Source organism: Medicago sativa, chromosome 3, assembly GCF_051527215.1.
Source record: "Medicago sativa cultivar Bolivia chromosome 3, Bolivia_mono, whole genome shotgun sequence".
Lineage (NCBI taxonomy): Eukaryota > Viridiplantae > Streptophyta > Magnoliopsida > Fabales > Fabaceae > Medicago > Medicago sativa.
The window spans coordinates 64,231,812-64,255,725 of record NC_140751.1 but is presented as its reverse complement, the minus strand read 5'-3'; the positions used below and the strand labels follow the sequence as shown (position 1 = coordinate 64,255,725).

General features: G+C 34.7%; 3 protein-coding genes and 2 long non-coding RNA genes across 5 annotated transcripts; 4 read left to right on the top strand and 1 right to left on the bottom strand.

Moving 5' to 3' along the window:
* Nucleotides 1-1,154: 1,154 nt before the first annotated feature.
* On the bottom strand, nucleotides 1,155-2,358 carry LOC146939123 (uncharacterized). The gene has a single exon (XM_085752906.1). The coding sequence runs from the start codon at nucleotides 2,302-2,304 to the stop codon at nucleotides 1,252-1,254; it is 1,053 nt and encodes a 350-aa protein (XP_085609032.1). The 5' UTR covers nucleotides 2,305-2,358; the 3' UTR covers nucleotides 1,155-1,251.
* Nucleotides 2,359-8,201: 5,843 nt separating this feature from the next.
* Nucleotides 8,202-9,221, top strand: LOC146939122 (agamous-like MADS-box protein AGL80). The gene is made up of 2 exons (XM_085757911.1): nucleotides 8,202-8,337; nucleotides 8,564-9,221. The coding sequence occupies exons 1-2, from the start codon at nucleotides 8,259-8,261 to the stop codon at nucleotides 8,998-9,000; spliced, it is 516 nt and encodes a 171-aa protein (XP_085614037.1). The 5' UTR covers nucleotides 8,202-8,258; the 3' UTR covers nucleotides 9,001-9,221.
* Nucleotides 9,222-10,977: 1,756 nt separating this feature from the next.
* On the top strand, nucleotides 10,978-22,134 carry LOC146939119 (uncharacterized). Its single transcript, XM_085757910.1, has 2 exons — nucleotides 10,978-12,296; nucleotides 22,013-22,134. The coding sequence occupies exons 1-2, from the start codon at nucleotides 11,135-11,137 to the stop codon at nucleotides 22,045-22,047; spliced, it is 1,197 nt and encodes a 398-aa protein (XP_085614036.1). The 5' UTR covers nucleotides 10,978-11,134; the 3' UTR covers nucleotides 22,048-22,134.
* On the top strand, nucleotides 12,886-15,387 carry LOC146939121 (uncharacterized). Its single transcript, XR_015031552.1, has 2 exons — nucleotides 12,886-13,053; nucleotides 15,107-15,387. It is a non-coding gene; the product is annotated as an uncharacterized LOC146939121 (long non-coding RNA).
* On the top strand, nucleotides 19,335-21,830 carry LOC146939120 (uncharacterized). Its single transcript, XR_015033431.1, has 2 exons — nucleotides 19,335-19,502; nucleotides 21,554-21,830. It is a non-coding gene; the product is annotated as an uncharacterized LOC146939120 (long non-coding RNA).
* Nucleotides 22,135-23,914: the final 1,780 nt, after the last annotated feature.

Sequence of the window (23,914 nt, the reverse complement as noted above, 5' to 3'; positions counted from 1 at the left end):
CTTTCGTCCAAATTGCAAACACATGCCTTCAAACACCTTTGAAATGACCGTTGCAAACTCCACTAATCCTTTGTTTGTGTTTTCGAATCCAATAGACAGCTTTTGCATTGATGATTCTTCAATTCTTGATTCTTTGCAAATCCAGTTGATATTCAGCTTCTGGTGAAATGGCTTCTGATGAGGCAGCTTCTGATGATGCAGCTTCTGATGAGATGACTTCTGCAGCTTCTGATGATGCAGCTTCTGATGATGTGACTTCTGGACCTCTTGTCTTCAGGAGCACTATTCTTCAGGAGCAGCTTACTTCAGGAGCGCTATTTCTTCAGGAGCAGCTTGACTTCAGGAGCGCTTTTTCTTTAGGAGCAAGTTGCCTTCAGGAGCGTCCAAGCTTCAAATTTTTGTTGTTTCCATAGCTCTTTATTTGCTCATTCAGAACCAATGATGATGTAACTTTATAATTATGGTCCTGTACACTTGAACAAATATTAGCTAACCCAATTTACAATTTTTAATACCTTGTTATCATCAAAACTCTTTAAGGTTTATTGTTAAACACATTTTGTTCCAACACACATCACTATATGCATCATCTATATATGTACTTTAATAAATGAGACATATTAATCTTTATCCAATAAAAACTATCACATATATATTGATTTATCCGAATTTATTGATGTCCTATACTCACAATAATCACACGATTAAGAACAATTTAGATTACAAAATAATAAAAGACTTGTTTCTCATTATCATAATCTCTATCATGATAACAAGTCTATAATTTTAATCAAGGACGTTATCAAATTAACTATTTCACTAAACGGTAAACAAGGTAATGAATATTTATTAAGTCTAAAATTAGTTACATAATTGATTGAATTTTAGACATCTCCAACATACGGCAATTAAAATTAAAATAAAGTAAGTTCCAAATTATAATTTAAAGTTAAAATTTATGGCATAAGTTTTTTTTAAAGTATATATTTTGCCTTCAAAGTAAATTTTAAATTAAAGTTAGAATTTATGGCATAATATTTATCTTTCACTTCTCATAATATTTACCTTTCAATCAGTCTCCACTTTCATATTTCCAATATTTTTTTTTTAAATCAAGCTTGCTACATGTTTTTTTTTTTGTACGAAGTATGATATTTGCCATGGAAGAACTTCATATAATGTGCTGACATTATTTTCTCAATGAAGAAAATATACAAAGAAAAGACTGAAAAATCAAAACACCATAAAGTACTAAAGAGTGATAACATCAGTCTTGGGTGGTTCAGTTGGATCAAAATCATCAACAACAACATTTTTAGAAAGCCTCAACAAGCTCCTCATAGTTAAAATAGCTTTAGGGTTAACATCATGCATTGCCCTAGCAAACAAACACCTACATGCTTCACTTGCTTTCTCAAACAACATCGTATCCTTGTTATTTGGTCCCAACAAACAATGTCCCAATATTCTCAAAACTGGTTGTAACAATTCCCATGGCATTGGAACCCTACCCGTCTTAACAAACTCTTCACCACCTTCACCTTCTTTATCAATTTCAACTTCATTGTTTTCTTCTTCGTCTTCTTCTTCATCATCTTCATCTTCGAAATTCTTATACATGTCACCATCTTCACCAGCCCAAATCTTACAAAACTTACAAAAGTCAATTTTTGGTGAAACGGGCATTTGAGATATTTTGCTGTAAAACAACTCGAATGCAATGCCTACGATTCGAGCTCTTCGTGTTGACCGAACAGTGCCGTGTGGCTCAAGCGAAGGCGATAAAACAACGATGTTTAGATCAGTTGCACTGTTTTTATTGATTACTGCTTTGGATTCATGATACACGCTAGGGTGTGACATATCAGGGATAGTAACGGTAACGGCTTCACCGGCGCGTGAGGTTGTTTCATGCGCGTAGAGAGCTAATAGAACAGCTTCAAACCCGGCTTGCGGTTTTCTATCGGCGACGCGTGAGAGGTAAACACCGGCGATAATCGGGAGGAAACGTAGGACGGTGAGTTGGAGATCAGCGACATTGGATTGGAAAGTGTCGTAGAGCCAACGGCAAAGATTGTTGTCACCGGCGCCGGAGTTGGGTTGGCGGAGGAGGGTGGCGATTTGGTTGTAGATTTCGGGTTCGTTGAGGATAGAGAGAGGGGTGGTTGATGAGGTAATGGAGAGTGTTGGATTGACGATGGTGCAAAGGGATTGGAGAGCAGATTGGATTTTATCTGAGGTGTTTGCGGTGAAGATGACGGCGGAGGTGGTGGTTGTGGTGGCGGTGGCTTCGTCGTCGGACATTGTGTGGTGTTTTTGAGAAATGAGAGAGGCAACGTTGTAACGACCAGTTGTGTTGTTTTGTGTCAATGGTGGTAATGAATATAATGAGAGAGAAGGCGTAAGTTATGGAGCAAAATTAGGATCTTAATTGTGTTTTGATAAAAAAAAAAATAATAAGAATCAATAACAATCAAATAATAATGATAAAAAATTAATATATAAATATAATATGAATAAAAATATCAACGTCCCCTAATCCAAATCGCAATTTCTTTGTTGAAATTCATAAACAATCCCTAGAAACAACATAAAAAACTTGATGATCATCAAGTGTACTAAATTGTCGTCAAGTAGCAAAATTTATAAATTCATCTCTATATGGATTGTGAAATTCCAACTAACTAATATGAGTGTGATTAGAATTATGTAACTTGAAGGGTTGTACTTGGCAATGGTTGGTTTAACTAAATGAAAGAAAACAGATAAAATGGTGATTAGGTCATGTTGGATTTCCCTATCTTTCACTGCTTGATAATTGGGTCTAGTGTCTACAATTTCATATTTGGTTTAATGACATTTGAAAGAAAAGATAAAAAACTAGCTAGGCAATGTCTTTGTGATTAGCACTCTTCTCATGTTACAGGCCCCTAATGTATTAGGTGAGTCAGTAAACTTTAAAGGTTTTAAATTGCGTCAAACCTGTCACAAAGATGATAATAGAATTTGTCTAAAACTATTACAGACCGAACGATTATAACTACGTCAAATGTCAAAGCTAGGGTTAGTATTCCATAATACACCTTGACTTTTAAGAAGGCGCGAGGTTGTTTTTTTAAAAATAAAAAATAAAAAACTCAAAACTTACACTAAAAGATTCATGATTGTCTTAAATTTCAAAATTAGAGTAAACATATTCTTTGAAAAACATTTCCCGAAAATAATGATCCGAATCAGCTGCCACCTTCATATAAAACATTTTTAGGTAAAGAGTTCTCGAGTCAAACATATTGTATAGTTCATAAAGTATACAATAGTGTGTAAATATTCATTTCTCAATGTAGTATAGTATCATTAACAACGGGTCCAAAATAAAGTAGATGAAATAACATAGGACTCTACGAACATAAATCTAAATTGGTCCTTCTATGCTAAGACGACATGGTAAAATAACCTAGTAATGACGTCAAGCTCTACGACTCCTGCTTTCCAATCATGTCACCTCCTCGCCACATATTCACCACCAAGTAGATATCCATAACGAAGACACAAGGAAAATTTGGGGCACCCACGCCACGATTTCCACAGGTAAAGTAGAGGGTCACGATCTAAAAACACCAAAACTACGAAAATATGGCATTTATAACATTTAAGCATGGTAAATGACATCAGGGTAAAGATTCCTAGTACAAAATGGAATGATGAACAATTAGCCTAGAAATACAGACTCTACATGAGTGTGACTATACGAGGCCATCGTTATGACACCTATTCGAGGTTGTCACATGTAAATGCTTCTAGAATACAATCCACTTCGAAGAAGGTCGTAAGGAAATACCTATTAAAGATATGTTGTCCATCGCAGATGCAACATTGTGATCCCTATACGAGGCCATAACCAGTGATCCTTATTCGAGTGTATCAGTGACTCAAAATAAGGTGGGTCCCTATTCAAGACTGCCTCATTTTGTGGCTCCTGTTTGAGTTTGTTGCGTAACTATGATATGCATGGGCATACGATTCTCAATCTATGCTAGTGCAACAACTCACATATCTCAATGACATATGTAACATCAATGCGGCATGCTTATATATAGTCTGCTAATACACACACTTAAAAATGAAAAGGTGTGCATTAACACGTTACTCCTTTCACATATACCAAAAAGAAAACCACCTTTTAATTTTAAAAAGGAAAAAACTTAGGTACAATTCCTTGGGTGTTTTTCGTATAATTTTTCACTAAATTCACCATGAATTCCTCAAAATCTTAATTTTCTCAAAATTTGTTATATAAAAAAAAAAAGATGTATTTTTAGTTAAGAATCAGACAAAAAGTATCTAAAGAATTGTACCTAAATTTTGTCCTTTATCATATAATTTTCTAAAGCAAAAAGGGAAGCTTTTAAGCATTTGAGACCAATTTCTCTAAGGAAAAAAAAACATTTGAGACCAATTGTTTGGTTAGAGAAAAGTGGAAATGGATCCAAAGCAGCTTCCTTTAAAAAAAAAAAAAATAGTATTGCAGCTAGATCGATTAAAGTCACACTTTTAGAAATATGATATATTTTTCCATTTCAAAAAAAAAAAGAAATATGATATATTTTTCCTACTTTTGGTGCAACTATACTTAAATGTTTTTAAATTATTTTTTGGAGAAAATAAAATTATAATTCATAACGATTTTTTTTTATGGTAGTCGGGGTTCGTACCCTAACCTTCCATATATTATATATTGTTCATATCAACTGAGTTAAGCTCACGACGAGGACATAACGATTTTGTTTAGGGAGTTATAATTCGTAACAATGACACTAGAAATGTTTTACAATCGACTTCCCCAAAAAAAATGTTTTATAACCGACCATTATGAAATTTAAATTATCTTTTAAAATTATAAAATCAAGGTTTTACCATTGAATGAACACCTCATGGGCCTAATATGTTGTACAATGCTAGTTTGAAATTTAAATTTCTTAACCTTTAAATATTATTTAAGGAACCGTATATTTTGTACTAATATTAATATATTCACTAGACTTTCGACCCGTGCGTCGCACGAGTTTTCTCGACTATAATAGAGACCAATAAATAATCTTTAACCCGTAAGATCATTAATATGGTAGAAAATATTTTCTTCAAAAAAAAAATGCAAGCAGATAGGAATGAAATTGGTGTGCAATGCATTTTTTTTAGATCGAATTTGTTAGGATAAATAATTGCAAACCTAATAAAGCAAATGAGTGGGAAAAAGTTAGGTTAAGTTGCTGCAGACGTAACAAAATTAATAAATAAGGATGTAAAAAAAAAGGCATGAAATTAAAAAAAAATCCAAAAAAAAAGTGTAAAATTCTTGACAAAAAAAAAGTATAAAATATAAGGATCATACGTGATCATTGATATGGTAGAAAATATTTTCTTCAACAAAAAAAAAGGCAAGCGGATAGGAATGAAATTGGTGTGCAATGCATTTTTTTAGATGGAATTTGTTAGGTTAAATAACTGCAATCCTAATAAAGCAAATGAGCGGGAAAAAATTAGATTAAGTTGTTGCAGACGTAACAAAATTAATAAATAAGGATCTAAAAAAAAAACATGAAATTAAAAAAAAATCCAAAAAAAATTGTAAAATTCTTGAAAAAAAAAGTATAAAATAGAAGGATCAGACGTGATTATTGATATGGTAGAAAATATTTTCTTCAACAAAAAAAAAAGGCAAGCGAATAGGAATGAAATTGGTGTACAATGCATTTTTTTAGATGAAATTTGTTAGGTTAAATAATTGCAAACCTAGTAAAGCAAATGAGCGGGAAAAAATTAGGTTAAGTTGTTGCAGACGTAACAAAATTAATAAATAAGGATGTCAAAAAAAGGCATGTAATTAAAAAAAAATCCAAAAAAAAAGTGTAAAATTCCTGACAAAAAAAAAGTATAAAATAGAAGGATCATACGTGATCATTGATATGGTAGAAAATATTTTCTTCAAAAAAAAAAGGCAAGCGGATATGAATGAAATTGGTGTGCAATGCATTCTTTTAGATGAAATTTGTTAGGTTAAATAATTGCAAACCTAATAAAGCAAATGAGCGAGAAAAAATTAGGTTAAGTTGCTGTAGACGTAACAAAATTAATAAATAAGGATAATACTATATTTCGTTAATAATTTTTTTTAAATGATATTTAATTTTTTAACTACAGGTTCAATGAACAACTTTATCAAAAGAGTTGACTTTTCAAGGGCAGCTTTGAAATTCTCATTCATATATAAAGGAATTTGATGCTAATTTTTATTATTGTCTTCGGATAAAGAAAATAAATACTCTCTCCGTTCCTTTTTAAGTGTCTTTTTAGGGTGAATTTTTCGTTTCTATTTAACTGTCTTTTTGATATTTTAAGAGTACGATTTGTCAATTATACCCTTTGTCAATTACTTTTATCTTTTTCAATAAAACTATTTAATGTTATCTATTTGAAAAACTAAAGTTTATTTTTTTTTAACAAAGTTTGTTTCTTGTTATCTTCAAAATTAAACAAAATTTTGTTACTAACAATGGTTCCATGAAGAGTTAAAATTCTATAAATAAGATGAGTAGGAATTGTTGAAAATTTCAAGTGCAAAGTAAAAGAACAAATTCGAGAGAAGAAAAATAAAAGACTCCATGAATGTTGAAAAGGAAGAAAATTGACAATTGTTTGTTATGAGAGAGAGAGAGCGCGCGCAAAAAAATAGGAATTTGTTGGAGAAAAAAATATTAATTGTTACGATAGAAAGATAACATATTAAATTTGTTGGAAATATAAAGTGTGTGAAAAAAAACAAATTTATTGGTGGATTAAATGAGGGTATAATAGGAAGAAAATATGCAAAAATACACATCGCTAATTTGGTGTTAATTTTCTAAAAAGACACTTAAAAAGGAACGGATGAAGTTTTATTTATATAAAAAATAAACTTAAATTATTAATTAATTTATTTTACTATAATAATTAATAATTCAATCAAAAAAATACTATATTAATTAATAGTTAGATTTTATAACCATATAAAAATTATTGAATTTGATAATATTACTATAATAATGAGTTTGAAATTTTTAATAAATATAATTATGAATTTTATGATGTTTGTTTTATTTAATATTTTTTGACAAATTGTTTTATTTAATATTCTTTATACATTATATGAAAAAGTTGAATATTTTATTTGATTATTTTATTAAAATCTAGCTAGATAATGAACAATGTCTACACCGTTCAACGACCTGCCGAATTTTAATCATTTTAAAATTCACCCTCAATCCTTTGAAAAAATCGAATTACATTATTCTTCTCTTTTTTATTATTACAATGTATACACTTCTTCCTTAAAATATGTATATGTTAAGTGACGTTTTAGAATAACAACATCAAATTAGAAAAGTGTAATTTTGCACATTTTCTTTCTATTATACCCTTATTTTAACTCACGAGTTTAACTTAATTGGTAGAAACAATGTATAATATATGAAGGGGACAAATTTCAAACAATTATATTTTAATAAAAAATCTAAAATAATTAATGTCATTTATGTTTTATAAAATAATAACTATTAAATATAGAACTAAATTTTTAACTTTAACATATTTACATTACAAAATAATATTTAAATAATATTTTTAAAAATTGTGTTAAACTTTTTATTGAAAAATAAATAAATGTCACTTTTAATAATTTTTAATGTATTTTATAAATCAATAGTATATGAATAAACATTTATTAATATATATCTACAAAGTCTAGTCAAAATATTAAAATTTATAGTGAAATAAATTTAACATTTTAATTCATTAAAATTTATATAAAGAGTATAAAGCGTATTTAATATTATATTTTTAAAACAGTATAATGTATCTCTACATTACAAAATATTATTTAAATAATATTTTTTTAAATTGTATTAAACTTTTTATTGAAAAATAAATAAATGTCACTTTTAATAATTTTTAATGTATTTTATAAATCAATAGTACATGAATAAACATTTATTAATATATATCTACAAAGTCTAGTCAAAATATTAAAATTTATAGTGAAATAAATTTAATATTTTAATTCATTAAAATTTATCTAAAGAGTATAATGCGTATTTAATATTATACTTTTAAAACAGTATAATGTATCTCAAATTTATCTATTTAAGCAGACAACTAGAGTCATAAGAAAAACATAAGAGAAAGCATTTTCACAACTTCCCTTTTGTCTTCTGATCCTCGCTACCATGACTAGAAATAAGGTGAAACTAGCATACATAACAAGTGACTCGAAGAGGAGGATAACATTCAGAAAGAGGAAAAATGGTTAGATTTAACCTCTCCATAATTTCAACAAAGCATGTATATATTATCTTTGCATATCATACACATAGCCTTTTTTCCTAGAAATATCACATGTTAACATTTTTTTTATATTTTTTAAAATTATAATTTATAGTTTTGAAAATTCGTGATTTAGATTTCATTTAGTAAATTTGAAATTTTACCATCGATTATATATTGTTTATGGATATAGATTTTTTTTTAATAGGAATTATGAAGAAGATTAATGAAATTAGCACCCTATGTGGAGTCGAAGCATGTGCAATAATTTCAGAGCAAAACAACCCTCGAGTAGAGGTTTGGCCATCAGATTCAGGGGTCAGAAGTGTGATATCTAGGTTTAGGAGTTTGCCTGGACATGAACAAAGTAAAAAGATGGTGGATCAGGATGTGTTCTTGAGGAAAAGCATTGGGAAAGTCTACGAGCAGTTGAAGAAGCAAAGGGAGGAAACCAGAAAGATGGAAATGACCACTATCATTGATCATTATATTCAAACCATAGAATTTAATGGAAATTCGATGAGCAAATCTGATCTTAATGATTTTTCATCTTTTATTGATGAGAATTTGAAGGAGGTTGATCGGAAGATGAAAGAAATGACAATCAAAGATCAAGAGGAGGTTGGAAATGGGGTGGGATTATGAATAGGACTAAGGAGATGGAAAATACTAGTTATGAATGGTTTTTTTTTACTCTTTTGTTGTGTGATATGGAGTCTCTTCTCCACTATCATTTGGTTTTATTGTCTTTTCCTTTTTGTTTGAAAGTTTGTCTTTGTGCATGTTTGTTTTAAACATGTAGACTTTGTTTTTTAAGTTATGTTTACTTTTAAACTAGTGATGATAATCAATGGAATAAATAGAGACTTTGTTTGGTGATCTCCAAATGATCGGTATAAGAGTTCATTTATGCAAGCCCATACACTTAGACTCAAACCAACATGAAAATTTCTCTTTAGGCACCTCAAGTTGACCAAAATGCCTTCAGCAACAGTTAACTACCGTTCGTTTCCAAACTACATTTAATTTTCGTCCCAGACCTGTCATATACACATAAACATAACTCATGGTAATTAATTACAATTTAACTCATTAAATTTGTTTACCATCTCTACACAAATCATGTTTATAATTATGGTTTGTTTCTTGTTAGAAACAGGACCCATTCCCGTTGCATACAGTACATGTTTTTACTTACAAACAAGAATCAAACCATTGACGATAATGATTATATATTTTTATTATGACACACGCACACATACACATTTGGAAAAAAATCTCCTAAAAGAGTACAAAAAAATATATATAGGGATAATAAGTACAAGAAGAACTCTAGTTAATCGATAACAAAACAAAAGGACCCCCAATAGAAACAAGAGCGAAAAGAAAATCAACACTAAAAAAATCATCTAACATCCTATCAGGATCACCCAACCCCATCCGAAAGGGAGTAAGACTATGAACAGAACCCCAACGACAACCAACCCATAGACAAATACTACACGCGACACTATCAGTGCCAACACATAATGGGACTTGCGATTACTCCTGCCCCAATGGCATCACTCATGATTAGAAGAGGCCAAGACCGTTTCTTCTTCCTTTAGTAGGAAGAGAGAAAAAAAATTGATTACTAGCTCTTCCTAGCAATACTATTCAAACATGAGACGAGCTTGAGGAAAAAAATTCTTGGAGCATTTTTTTGCAGTCACCAAGTTCATGGAAAATCGTGCTAAAATCACTCATTTTGAGCATGCTGATGCAGAGTCTTTGCATGACACATGAGAGAGTTTTTATTGTTACTAAAATGGTGTCTTGGCCACGATATAGATGAGCTCAACCAAATGAAAATCTCCACTCAAAGGTTGATCGAGAGCCCTAATAAGAATGTTGTTGGATGCTTCAGCTGGGAACACCATGATGACATAGTCGGATACCGAGGTCCAAGATTTAGAAGAAAATAAGGTGCAAAACAAGTTTTATACCGTTATTGATACGGGTGCAAAAACATAGGGAGTTTTGGAGCTGGATGCCTATAGCGCTTTTATGGTCAACCACAACCCTATGGCCTCCCAATTCGTGGCTCTCACCAAGTTAGCAGCTTCTTGCTCCAAGTCACAACAAACAGAAGTATGGAAGTGTAATTATGGGAAAGAGAACGAGGAAGGCATTGTTGAAGATACAACTGAGGAAGCCAACTACGTGGTGATTACAAGAGAAGCAACCCATTTCCTAACACCTACATTAATGCAAGAAAAAATCATCATAATATGAAGTGGAGCAACAACTTTCTAAATCAAACACAAGTACCTCAACCCAACTAGCATCAAAGGAAACCCTTTAAGTTAGATGAGATCATGGGCAAGTTCATGAAATCCACACAAAACAATCTTAAGGAGCTGAAGGTGCGCCAAGAAACAGCTCAAAAGAACAAAGAAGCTTGTATCAAGAATGAGATACAAATTGGCCATTTGTCAACCAAAATTCCGGCCACTCCTCGTGAAGGTTTTGTGGATTTGATTGTTAGAGTATATGTAAATATATTATATGTAAATAGCAATAAGTAGCATATCTCACAAAATGATACTGAGTTAATTAGTTTCGGTTACCACCATAATTATAGGCTAAGTCAACTATTGTAATTGGTGTATATAACCACAATGCTGTTAATGAAATAAGCAAGCAATTATATTCTTTCATGGTATCACAAGTCTAGGGTACGATTCATATTGCTTCCGCCGCACCCTATCTCTCTTCTCCTCCCTTCTCTACTTCTGTCATGTCAACCTCCACGACTGAATCTACCAAATTCCACCCGGCTCTTGCTGTTTCTAATATCAAGAACCATATCTCTATCACTCTTGAGATCGAAAAAGTCCAATATGCGACATGGGCAGAACTGTTCAAGATTCATGCCCGATCTCACAAGGTCCTCCACCACATCATCCCGCCGACGACAGGCAAATCGAAGGACCCTAAAACCGATGATGAAAAGGAATTGTGGTCAACCCTTGATGCTGCGGTCCTCCAATGGATCTATTCAACAATTTCGCACGATCTGCTGCATACTATCATTGAACCAGACGCCACCGCGATGGAGGCATGGAATAGGTTGCGTGATATATTCGAAGACAACAAAAATTCTAGGGCTGTAACACTTGAGCAGGAATTTTCCTCTACCAACATGGAGGATTTCCCAAACGTTTCTGCCTACTGTCAACGACTCAAGGAGTTGTCAGATCAACTCAAAAATGTCGGTGCACCGGTCTCAAACAACCGTCTTGTCCTTCAAATTGTAGCTGGCCTCTCTGAAGCTTACAATGGAGTAGCCACACTCATCCGCCAAAGTGATCCTCTTCCACAATTCTATCAAGCTCGCTCCATGCTTACTCTAGAAGAAGCCGGTCTCATGAAGAAGGTTGCAACCAGCGGGGGTGCAGCCATGATGGCTCGCGAAACTGGTGACAGTTCCTCCCTCTCTAAAAATAACCATCAAAACCATAATAACCATGGCAATAAAAATGGTCAGAATCGTCACAACAGTGGCAAGAACAATGGTGGCCGTGGAAGTGGCAAGAACAATCGCGGTGGTGGTCGTGGTGGCAACCGCAACGGTGGCGGGCAGCAGCAATACGGTCAACAGCGACCGGGGCAGCAACAGTGGTCTGCCGGACAGTGGCAGTGGCCTTGGATGCCGTGGGGTATGCCACCTTGCCCATACCCCTCCTCAGCATGGGCCAGACCCAATTTCCAACATGGGCAGCACGCACAACAACACCAGCCAGGCATCCTTGGGTCAAAACCATCACAAGCATACACGGCAGCAGCTCCGCCCACACCAACTGACATTGAGGAAGCGATGCACACTCTTGGGCTCAATCCTACGGATCCAAATTGGTACATGGACACTGGTGCCACGTCCCACATGACTTCTGAGCAAGGTAATCTCTCGTCTTATTTTAATTTGAGCAATAATCGTGGTATCATTGTCGGTAATGGTCATTCAATTCCAATTCGGGGGTACGGTCACACAAATTTGTCTCACCCAAATCCTCCTTTAACCTTGAAAAATGTCTTGCATTCTCCTCAACTTATTAAAAACTTAGTGTCAGTTAGAAAGTTTACTGTAACAGCCCGATTTTCGTCAGATTTATTTTATTTATTTTTATGTGTGTTTGTGTGTGATTACTTGTATTTGTGTGTATTTTATTCGGGATTATTGGATTTTGGCTTAAGAAGGGTATTTTAGTCATTTTAGACTTAGGGGTATTTTGGTCATTTGGTGAGCGAGGGTAAATTAGTTTTTTTTTAAGAAGGTTATTTTTTTTTGTGAGAATAGTTATTTTTACTAAGATAGAAATAACTAGTTGTAATAATTTAGAGATATTAATTATCCGGTGTTTTAACGGTTTAAGTAAGTGTAGTAACTTTTTGAGAATTTAGTGACATGAGTTTTAGAGGCCCATTAAGCTCTAACCTAATTTAGCCCAACATGTGGTGTATATAAGGATATCTTTTAAGAGAAAAATTAGGTCATTTCTCATTATCCCAAATTGTCATAAACATAGAGAGAGGTAGAGAGAGAAAGTGGGAGCAAGAGAAGAGCTTAGAGGAAAGAAGACCAAGAGCTTAGGAGAGGTGAAATTCAAGAGCTAAGGGGGAGAGTGAAGCCATAGCTAGTGTTGGTAAAGCTTTGAGGTAAGGGGGTTAGATGCTTATTCTCATAATCACTTTTCTTAGCTTATGATTAATTGTTGAAATGATGAATTGATGATTTTGTTTTGTGAAATTCGTACTCCTAATTAGTGGGTATTTATGTGTATACTAATTTTTGTTGAATTGGTGAATTAACATGTTCATATTCATGCTTTTGATTCATAATAAGTGGTTTTTGGGAGTTTTGCTTAAAGTGATGAAAAATCATGATTGTGGTTGTTGAATGATGATGAATTCATAAGTTGTGTTCTTGCTATGTTAATGGGTTATAAATTCATACGTTCCTTCTAGTTTATTTTGATGAACCCTTATTTGAATACAGAGCTTCAGGTTTTCTTCGAAGAATCCGTAGATCACAGATTTTTTTTTTTTTAATGTTATCTTGTTTCGATACATGAATGTTTTGTTCTCAACAACTTTAGACCACCGGTGCTTTAGATCCCAATTGGTTACCTCATACATAAGTTGTTGTCTTTTGGTTTTGGAATACCTCTTACGTGAGTGTTTTTGGGTTCTCATAAATTTCAATCATAGTGAATAATTATCCTAGTATTGGTCCTTTTTCTTTATTCCTGTATAATCATAGTGAGTTATCCCATGCGCTTGTTGCTTTCATAATTGCTAGATGTCCCATTAGAAGTTAAATTAGATGTGATATCTCTAGTCTTCAGTTTTTGTTCTGTTATGCATTGGATCTGTGACATCTTCATGAGGATTAATATTCTACTAGATTTTCAATAAATCCTTGATGTATTTATTTTGTGAATCGATGCACATTGCTTAACAGGAGACCTTTGAGAATGAGAAATTGAATTAAATTCAAATCATGTATATCCCATAAATTTTTGGAACCGTAACACTATTTTTTTGAGGGAATTATTATAGGCAATTTTTTTATAGAGTACTTGATTTCATATTTTGAATTCTTTTGCTATATTTGTGTGCATAGTCATAAATTTTGGGCATATGAATCTTATACCTTCTTAATAGTAGTTATGAGCTATTATTATTGATCCCTGCTATGTAAGAACTTCTTTCCACTAGTTAACAAGTACATATATATAAATTTGAGTTTATATGATATAGGAACCCATTGGGCATGCATACAATGCTTAGTTTCTAGAGTGCCTAAAATTGTTTTATTTCTGGCCTTATTCGAACCTTAGTAAAGATACGCCATGCCTACTTTGAATTATAATATTCTTATATTTGACTTGTTGAACTTATAAGAGTATATTATAATTTTCATAGTGATTTTAAGTTAACTATGTTCATGATGATTATGATGATGAATTAATGTTGTTTGGGTGTTTAATGTGATGTATATCATGATGTTGTTAGATGTCTGTTATATGTGAAATGTGAATTTGGAACCTTGTTGCTTCTTTGAGATGAATGTTATTGATGACGATTTTGGTGTTGGTGATTTGTAATAAAATGTGAATTCATACATGCAATTTGGTGATGATATTGATGGTGTTTGCATGTATGAAAGGTGTTGGTGTTCATGTTGGTGAACTATTGTATGAACGTATGCATTGTGGTGTCATATATTCATGCATTCATAAGTGTTTAGAGGCGATGTTTAGAGGCGATGTTTATGATACAATTTCGTATCAAGAGGCGATGTTTTGAGGTGACGACCTTGACGATGATTCGGTACCACATGCATATAAAGTCGTGTCTAGGCGCATTACATACATTCATTAAGGTTTAAATGTGCTATGTTTGATATGTGGTTGGTGAACCTTGGTGAAATATGTACATTGATGAAATTTTGGTGATTGCATACTTAGTGAAATTTGGTGATATATGAAGGTGTGAAAGTACACTTGTTATGATATAGCACATTTGTATGATTAATGTTGAATAAATGACGATGAATCCTTGTGAATAATATGATTAGATTTCATTGATCATCTGAAATTAGTTATGTTGTTTATTTTCATTTAATTGTGCTTAATTTGATTTGAATGATGTCTAACCCCCAGTGGTCGTTTGGTTGACCGCCTGCCTTATTCTTATGAATGGGTAGACCGTGTGCAGGATTAGTTGCTTAGCTGGCTTGGTGAGTTGCTTGAGGATAGCGGAAGCTTCCTCCTTTATCTGCTTTGGAGTTTAGTAGTGTCGGGCTCTGATTAGGATATCGAGTCTTACTTTTATCGTTGGTTTATGTTGAAATTTTTATATGACTGTTGAGATATTTCTTATGTGTTGAGCCTTGTTATGGCCTTTGAGATGGTTACTAGATGTACCTGAGGATGACTGTATGTCTCTGAGATTTTTATGTTGATTGTTGAAATTTTCCGCTGCGTAGTTTTTTTTGAAACTGAATATTTGTATGTCTTGAAACAAATGACGACGTGACGTCTAAACCTTTTGGATATTTATTATTTAAAATCGCATGATTATTGCTTTCGGGGTTTAGGCCGTTACAAGTTGGTATCAGAGCCGTGGTCGGTCTTGTCCAGACCAAAATCCGTTGAATTTTCCTGTTTGTACGCGACATGTACGGAAGTACTGTCGGTACTTGTTGTGTTGTTTCGTTCTTTTAGGTGGGTTTGAGCGTAGTGGGGGAGTAGCAGGTTGTTTCAGGTTCATTGGGTCTGGCAAGGGAAGGTATCTTGGCTGCAGAGGTTTAGTTGGTTGTGGTTTATGTTAAGGTTCCTGTTGATTTTGAATTGGATCTTGTGTGTCTTCCGTTGAAGCATATGGACGTTATTTTCGGTATGGATTGGATGTTGACTTTTGGTGTTAACATTAATTGTTTGACCAAGAGTGTAACGTTTTCTAAGCCAGTAGTTGAGGAAGGTAGAAGGTTCTTGACCGCGGAGCAAGTGAAGAAGTCCTTGGATGGTGAAGCTAGTGTATTCATGATGTTTGCTTCCTTGAAGGAAAGAAGTGAGAAAGGAGTTGGTGATTTGCCGGTAGTGCAAGAGTTTCCAGAAGTTTTTCCGGACGACATTACCGAGTTACCGCCGGAGAGGGAAGTTGAGTTTGCAATTGATTTGGTACCTGGAACGAGTCATATTTCGATTGCACCGTATCGGATGTCTGCATCAGAGTTGGGAGAGTTGAAGAAGCAGTTGGAAGATTTACTCGATAAGCAGTTTATTAGGCCGAGTGTTTCGCCGTGGGGTGCTCCAGTGTTGTTAGTTAAGAAGAAGGATGGCAGTATGAGGTTATGTGTGGATTATCGGCAGTTGAACAAGGTGACAATTAAGAATCGGTATCCACGCCCGAGGATCGATGATCTGATGGACCAGTTGGTTGGTGCGGAAGTGTTCAGTAATATTGATTTGAGATCAGGATATCATCAGATAAGAGTGAAGGCGGAAGATATATCTAAAACTGCGTTCCGAACGAGATATGGTCACTATGAGTATTCTGTGATGCCATTTGGTGTGACTAATGCGCCGGCTGTCTTTATGGAATATATGAATAGGATCTTCCATCCTTATTTGGACAAATTTGTGGTGGTGTTTATAGACGATATTTTGGTGTATTCGAAGTCGGAAGAGGAGCATGCTGAGCATCTAAGGATCGTGTTAAGTGTCTTGAAGGAGAAGAAGTTGTTTGCTAAGTTATCGAAATGTGAGTTTTGGCTGCGGGAAGTGAGTTTTCTTGGTCATGTGATTTCGAAGGGTGGTATAGCGGTGGATCCGTCGAAGGTTGATGTCGTGTTGCAGTGGGAGACTCCGAAGTCTGTTTTTGAGATTAGAAGCTTTCTTGGATTGGCAGGTTACTATCGGAGGTTTATTGAAGGATTCTCTAAGTTGGCGTTGCCATTGACGCAGTTGACTCGGAAAGGACAAGTGTATGTTTGGGATGCTAAATGTGAGAAGAGTTTCCAAGAGTTGAAGAAGAGGTTGACTTCAACGCCAGTGTTGATTTTGCCGAATCCGAAGGAATCGTTTGTCGTGTATTGTGATGCTTCTAAGAAGGGTCTTGGTGGTGTGTTGATGCAGAATCGTCAGGTTGTGGCTTATGCGTCGAGGCAGTTTAAAGTGCATGAGAAGAATTATCCGACTCATGATTTGGAATTGGCGGCAGTTGTGTTTGTGTTGAAGATCTGGAGGCACTATTTGTATGGTTCTAAGTTTGAAGTGTTCAGTGACCACAAGAGTTTGAAGTACTTGTTTGATCAGAAAGAGTTGAACATGAGGCAGAGAAGATGGTTGGAATATCTTAAGGATTTCGATTTCCAGTTGAGTTATCATCCTGGGAAGGCGAATGTTGTGGCAGATGCCTTGAGTAGAAAGTCTTTACATATGTCTTCTTTGATGGTTAAAGAGTTGGAGTTGATTGAACAGTTTCAAGATTTGAGTTTGGTTAGTGAGTTGACGCTGGATGGTGTGAGATTGGGAATGTTGAAGCTGACGAGTAATATTTTGGAAGAGATCAAGAATGGCCAGAAGGAAGATTTGGAACTTGTGGATCGAGTGGTGTTGATTACTCAAGGTAAAGGTGGGGACTTCAGATTGAATGAGAACGGTGTTTTGATGTTTCGTGACCGAGTTTGTGTGCCAGATATACTTGAGCTTAAGAAACGAATTTTGGAAGAAGGTCACAGGAGTAGTCTGAGTATTCATCCAGGAGCGATGAAGATGTATCATGATTTGAAGAAGTTGTTTTGGTGGCCTGGAATGAAGAAGGAAATTGCAGAGTTTGTTTATGCTTGTTTGATTTGTCAGAAGTCGAAGATTGAACATCAGAAGCCGTCGGGTTTGATGCAACCGTTGTTTGTGCCATAATGGAAATGGGATAGTATCTCTATGGACTTTGTCGGAGCATTGCCGAAGACTGTGAAGGGTTTTGATTCGATTTGGGTGATTGTTGATCGTTTGACGAAGTCGGCACATTTCGTTCCTATCAAGACCGGTATGTCCGTGGCGAAGTTGGTTGAGATCTACATTGAGCAGATTGTCAGATTGCATGGTATTCCTTCTAGCATCGTGTCAAATAGAGATCCGAGGTTTACTTCTAAGTTTTAGGAGAGTTTGCAAGCAGCTTTGGGAACCAAGTTGAGGTTGAGTTCTGCTTATCATCCCCAGACTGATGGGCAGACGGAGAGGACGATTCAGAGTTTGGAGGATTTGTTGAGAGCTTGTGTTTTAGAGAAAGGTGTCAGTTGGGTTGAATGTTTACCGTTGATTGAGTTTACTTACAACAACAGTTTTCACTCTAGTATCGGGATGGCACCTTTGAGGCTTTGTATGGACGGAGATGTAGGACGCCGTTGTGTTGGTATGAGTCAGGAGAAAGTGTTTTGTTAGGACCGGAAGTGGTGCAAGAGACTACAGAGAAGGTGAAAATGATCCAAGAGAAGATGAAAGCGTCTCAGAGTAGGCAGAAGAGTTATCATGATAAGAGAAGAAAGGATATTGAGTTTCAAGTTGGCGATCATGTGTTTTTGAGAGTGAATCCTGTAACCGGTGTTGGACGTGCTTTGAAGTGTCGGAAGTTGACACCTCGTTTTGTTGGACCGTTTGAGATTATAGAGAAGATTGGAGTTGTAGCGTATTGGATTGCGTTACCGCCGTCGTTGTTGAATCTTCATGATGTGTTTCATGTGTCTCAGTTGAGGAAGTATGTGTATGATGCGTCTCATGTGATTCAAGTGGATGATTTGGAAGTAAAAGAGAATTTGACTATTGAGACTTGGCCAGTTAGAATTGAAGATCGGGAAGTGAAGCGCTTAAGAGGAAAAGAGATTATTTTGGTGAAGGTGATTTGGGTTGGACCAACTGGTGAGAGTGCTACCTAGGAATCAGAGAGTAGGATGAAGATTTCGTATCCGGAGTTGTTTCCTTCAGGTAATTTTCGAGGGCGAAAATTCTTTTTAGAGGGGGAGAGTTGTAACAGCCCGATTTTCGTCAGATTTATTTTATTTATTTTTATGTGTGTTTGTGTGTGATTACTTGTATTTGTGTGTATTTTATTCGGGATTATTGGATTTTGGCTTAAGAAGGGTATTTTAGTCATTTTAGACTTAGGGGTATTTTGGTCATTTGGTGAGCGAGGGTAAATTAGTTTTTTTTTAAGAAGGTTATTTTTTTTTTGTGAGAATAGTTATTTTTACTAAGATAGAAATAACTAGTTGTAATAATTTAGAGATATTAATTATCCGGTGTTTTAACGGTTTAAGTAAGTGTAGTAACTTTTTGAGAATTTAGTGACATGAGTTTTAGAGGCCCATTAAGCTCTAACCTAATTTAGCCCAACATGTGGTGTATATAAGGATATCTTTTAAGAGAAAAATTAGGTCATTTCTCATTATCCCAAATTGTCATAAACATAGAGAGAGGTAGAGAGAGAAAGTGGGAGCAAGAGAAGAGCTTAGAGGAAAGAAGACCAAGAGCTTAGGAGAGGTGAAATTCAAGAGCTAAGGGGGAGAGTGAAGCCATAGCTAGTGTTGGTAAAGCTTTGAGGTAAGGGGGTTAGATGCTTATTCTCATAATCACTTTTCTTAGCTTATGATTAATTGTTGAAATGATGAATTGATGATTTTGTTTTGTGAAATTCGTACTCCTAATTAGTGGGTATTTATGTGTATACTAATTTTTGTTGAATTGGTGAATTAACATGTTCATATTCATGCTTTTGATTCATAATAAGTGGTTTTTGGGAGTTTTGCTTAAAGTGATGAAAAATCATGATTGTGGTTGTTGAATGATGATGAATTCATAAGTTGTGTTCTTGCTATGTTAATGGGTTATAAATTCATACGTTCCTTCTAGTTTATTTTGATGAACCCTTATTTGAATACAGAGCTTCAGGTTTTCTTCGAAGAATCCGTAGATCACAGATTTTTTTTTTTAATGTTATCTTGTTTCGATACATGAATGTTTTGTTCTCAACAACTTTAGACCACCGGTGCTTTAGATCCCAATTGGTTACCTCATACATAAGTTGTTGTCTTTTGGTTTTGGAATACCTCTTACGTGAGTGTTTTTGGGTTCTCATAAATTTCAATCATAGTGAATAATTATCCTAGTATTGGTCCTTTTTCTTTATTCCTGTATAATCATAGTGAGTTATCCCATGCGCTTGTTGCTTTCATAATTGCTAGATGTCCCATTAGAAGTTAAATTAGATGTGATATCTCTAGTCTTCAGTTTTTGTTCTGTTATGCATTGGATCTGTGACATCTTCATGAGGATTAATATTCTACTAGATTTTCAATAAATCCTTGATGTATTTATTTTGTGAATCGATGCACATTGCTTAACAGGAGACCTTTGAGAATGAGAAATTGAATTAAATTCAAATCATGTATATCCCATAAATTTTTGGAACCGTAACACTATTTTTTTGAGGGAATTATTATAGGCAATTTTTTTATAGAGTACTTGATTTCATATTTTGAATTCTTTTGCTATATTTGTGTGCATAGTCATAAATTTTGGGCATATGAATCTTATACCTTCTTAATAGTAGTTATGAGCTATTATTATTGATCCCTGCTATGTAAGAACTTCTTTCCACTAGTTAACAAGTACATATATATAAATTTGAGTTTATATGATATAGGAACCCATTGGGCATGCATACAATGCTTAGTTTCTAGAGTGCCTAAAATTGTTTTATTTCTGGCCTTATTCGAACCTTAGTAAAGATACGCCATGCCTACTTTGAATTATAATATTCTTATATTTGACTTGTTGAACTTATAAGAGTATATTATAATTTTCATAGTGATTTTAAGTTAACTATGTTCATGATGATTATGATGATGAATTAATGTTGTTTGGGTGTTTAATGTGATGTATATCATGATGTTGTTAGATGTCTGTTATATGTGAAATGTGAATTTGGAACCTTGTTGCTTCTTTGAGATGAATGTTATTGATGACGATTTTGGTGTTGGTGATTTGTAATAAAATGTGAATTCATACATGCAATTTGGTGATGATATTGATGGTGTTTGCATGTATGAAAGGTGTTGGTGTTCATGTTGGTGAACTATTGTATGAACGTATGCATTGTGGTGTCATATATTCATGCATTCATAAGTGTTTAGAGGCGATGTTTAGAGGCGATGTTTATGATACAATTTCGTATCAAGAGGCGATGTTTTGAGGTGACGACCTTGACGATGATTCGGTACCACATGCATATAAAGTCGTGTCTAGGCGCATTACATACATTCATTAAGGTTTAAATGTGCTATGTTTGATATGTGGTTGGTGAACCTTGGTGAAATATGTACATTGATGAAATTTTGGTGATTGCATACTTAGTGAAATTTGGTGATATATGAAGGTGTGAAAGTACACTTGTTATGATATAGCACATTTGTATGATTAATGTTGAATAAATGACGATGAATCCTTGTGAATAATATGATTAGATTTCATTGATCATCTGAAATTAGTTATGTTGTTTATTTTCATTTAATTGTGCTTAATTTGATTTGAATGATGTCTAACCCCCAGTGGTCGTTTGGTTGACCGCCTGCCTTATTCTTATGAATGGGTAGACCGTGTGCAGGATTAGTTGCTTAGCTGGCTTGGTGAGTTGCTTGAGGATAGCGGAAGCTTCCTCCTTTATCTGCTTTGGAGTTTAGTAGTGTCGGGCTCTGATTAGGATATCGAGTCTTACTTTTATCGTTGGTTTATGTTGAAATTTTTATATGACTGTTGAGATATTTCTTATGTGTTGAGCCTTGTTATGGCCTTTGAGATGGTTACTAGATGTACCTGAGGATGACTGTATGTCTCTGAGATTTTTATGTTGATTGTTGAAATTTTCCGCTGCGTAGTTTTTTTTGAAACTGAATATTTGTATGTCTTGAAACAAATGACGACGTGACGTCTAAACCTTTTGGATATTTATTATTTAAAATCGCATGATTATTGCTTTCGGGGTTTAGGGCGTTACATTTACAACTGATAATTCGGTTTCTGTTGAATTTGACCCTTTTGGTTTTTCTGTGAAGGATTTCCAGACGGGAATGCGTCTAATGAGATGTGAGAGTCGGGGAGACCTTTATCCCATCACCACCAGCCAAGCCATTTCACCATCTACTTTTGCAGCTTTAGCACCATCTTTGTGGCATGCCCGTTTAGGTCATCCGGGGGCACCTATTGTTGATTCCCTTCGAAAAAATAAATTTATTGAATGTAATAAGGCTAGTGGTTCTCATATTTGTCACTCTTGTTCTCTTGGAAAACATATTAAGTTGCCATTTGTTTCTTCTAATTCTTGCACTGTTATGCCATTTGACATTATCCATAGTGATATTTGGACATCTCCTGTTTTGAGTTCTTCGGGCCATAGATATTATGTTTTGTTTGTGGATGACTACTCTAATTTTTTGTGGACATTTCCATTGTCTAAAAAATCTCAAGTTTTTTCCATTTTTTTATCTTTTCGAACATTTATCCGCACCCAATTTGAACGGGAAGTAAAAAATATTCAATGTGATAATGGTAAAGAATTTGATAATAGACATTTTTGGGAATTTTGTAAAGAAAATGGGGTAGCTTTTCGTCTCTCTTGTCCACATACATCATCTCAAAATGGGAAAGCCGAGAGAAAAATCCGTACCATCAACAATATTATTCGTACACTCCTTGTCCATGCATCTTTACCACCTTCATTTTGGCATCATGCTTTACAAATGGCAACCTATCTTCTAAACATTCTTCCAAACAAACAATTAGCATATCAATCACCTCTCAAAATTCTTTACCAAAAGGAACCTTCTTATTCTCATCTTCGGGTGTTTGGGTGTTTATGTTATCCTTTATTTCCCTCTACTACCATAAACAAACTTCAAGCCCGTTCTACCCCGTGTGTTTTTTTGGGATACCCATCTAATCATCGTGGTTACAAATGTTATGATTTGTCCTCTCGTAAAGTCATAATAAGTCGTCATGTCATTTTTGATGAAACCCAATTCCCCTTTGCTAAGTTGCACAGTCCACAACCTTACACATATGGTTTTATGGATGATGGACCCTCTCCTTACGTGATCCATCATTTAACCTCACAACCTAGCCTAAGTCAACCAGCCCAACATGACCTTCCAAACCCACAACCTACTACTCAACCTACAACACCAGAAAAACAATATGCCCATAGTCCACCATCGTCATCACCAAATCCCTCACGTAACACAACATCTACACCTTCACCTCCATCTCAGCCAACTCCTATTTCAGCTCCCAAACCCGTGACACGTAGTCAGCATGGAATTTTCAAACCTAAGCGACAATTAAATCTTAATACTAGTGTCCCTAAATCCCCCTTACCACGTAATCCCATGTCTGCCCTTCGTGACCCGAATTGGAAAATGGCTATGGATGATGAATTTAATGCTCTTATTAAAAATAAGACGTGGGAGTTAGTTCCCCGTCCACCTGATGTCAATGTGATTCGGTCTATGTGGATTTTCACTCATAAAGAAAAATCTGATGGTGTTTTTGAGAGGCATAAGGCCCGTCTTGTAGGTGATGGCAAAACACAACAGGTTGGCGTGGACTGTGGTGAAACTTTTAGTCCAGTAGTCAAACCAGCCACTATCCGCACTGTTTTGAGTTTAGCTCTCTCTAAAACATGGTTAATTCACCAACTTGACGTGAAGAACGCTTTCTTGCATGGAGAACTCAAAGAGACTGTGTACATGCATCAACCCATGGGATTTAGGGATCCAAATCTTCCTAATCATGTATGCTTGTTAAAGAAATCTCTATATGGGCTCAAACAGGCCCCTCGGGCTTGGTACAAGAGATTTGCTGATTATGTTTCTACTATTGGTTTTTCTCACAGTACTTCTGATCATTCTCTCTTTATTTATCGGAAAGGAACAAATATGGCTTACATTCTTTTATATGTG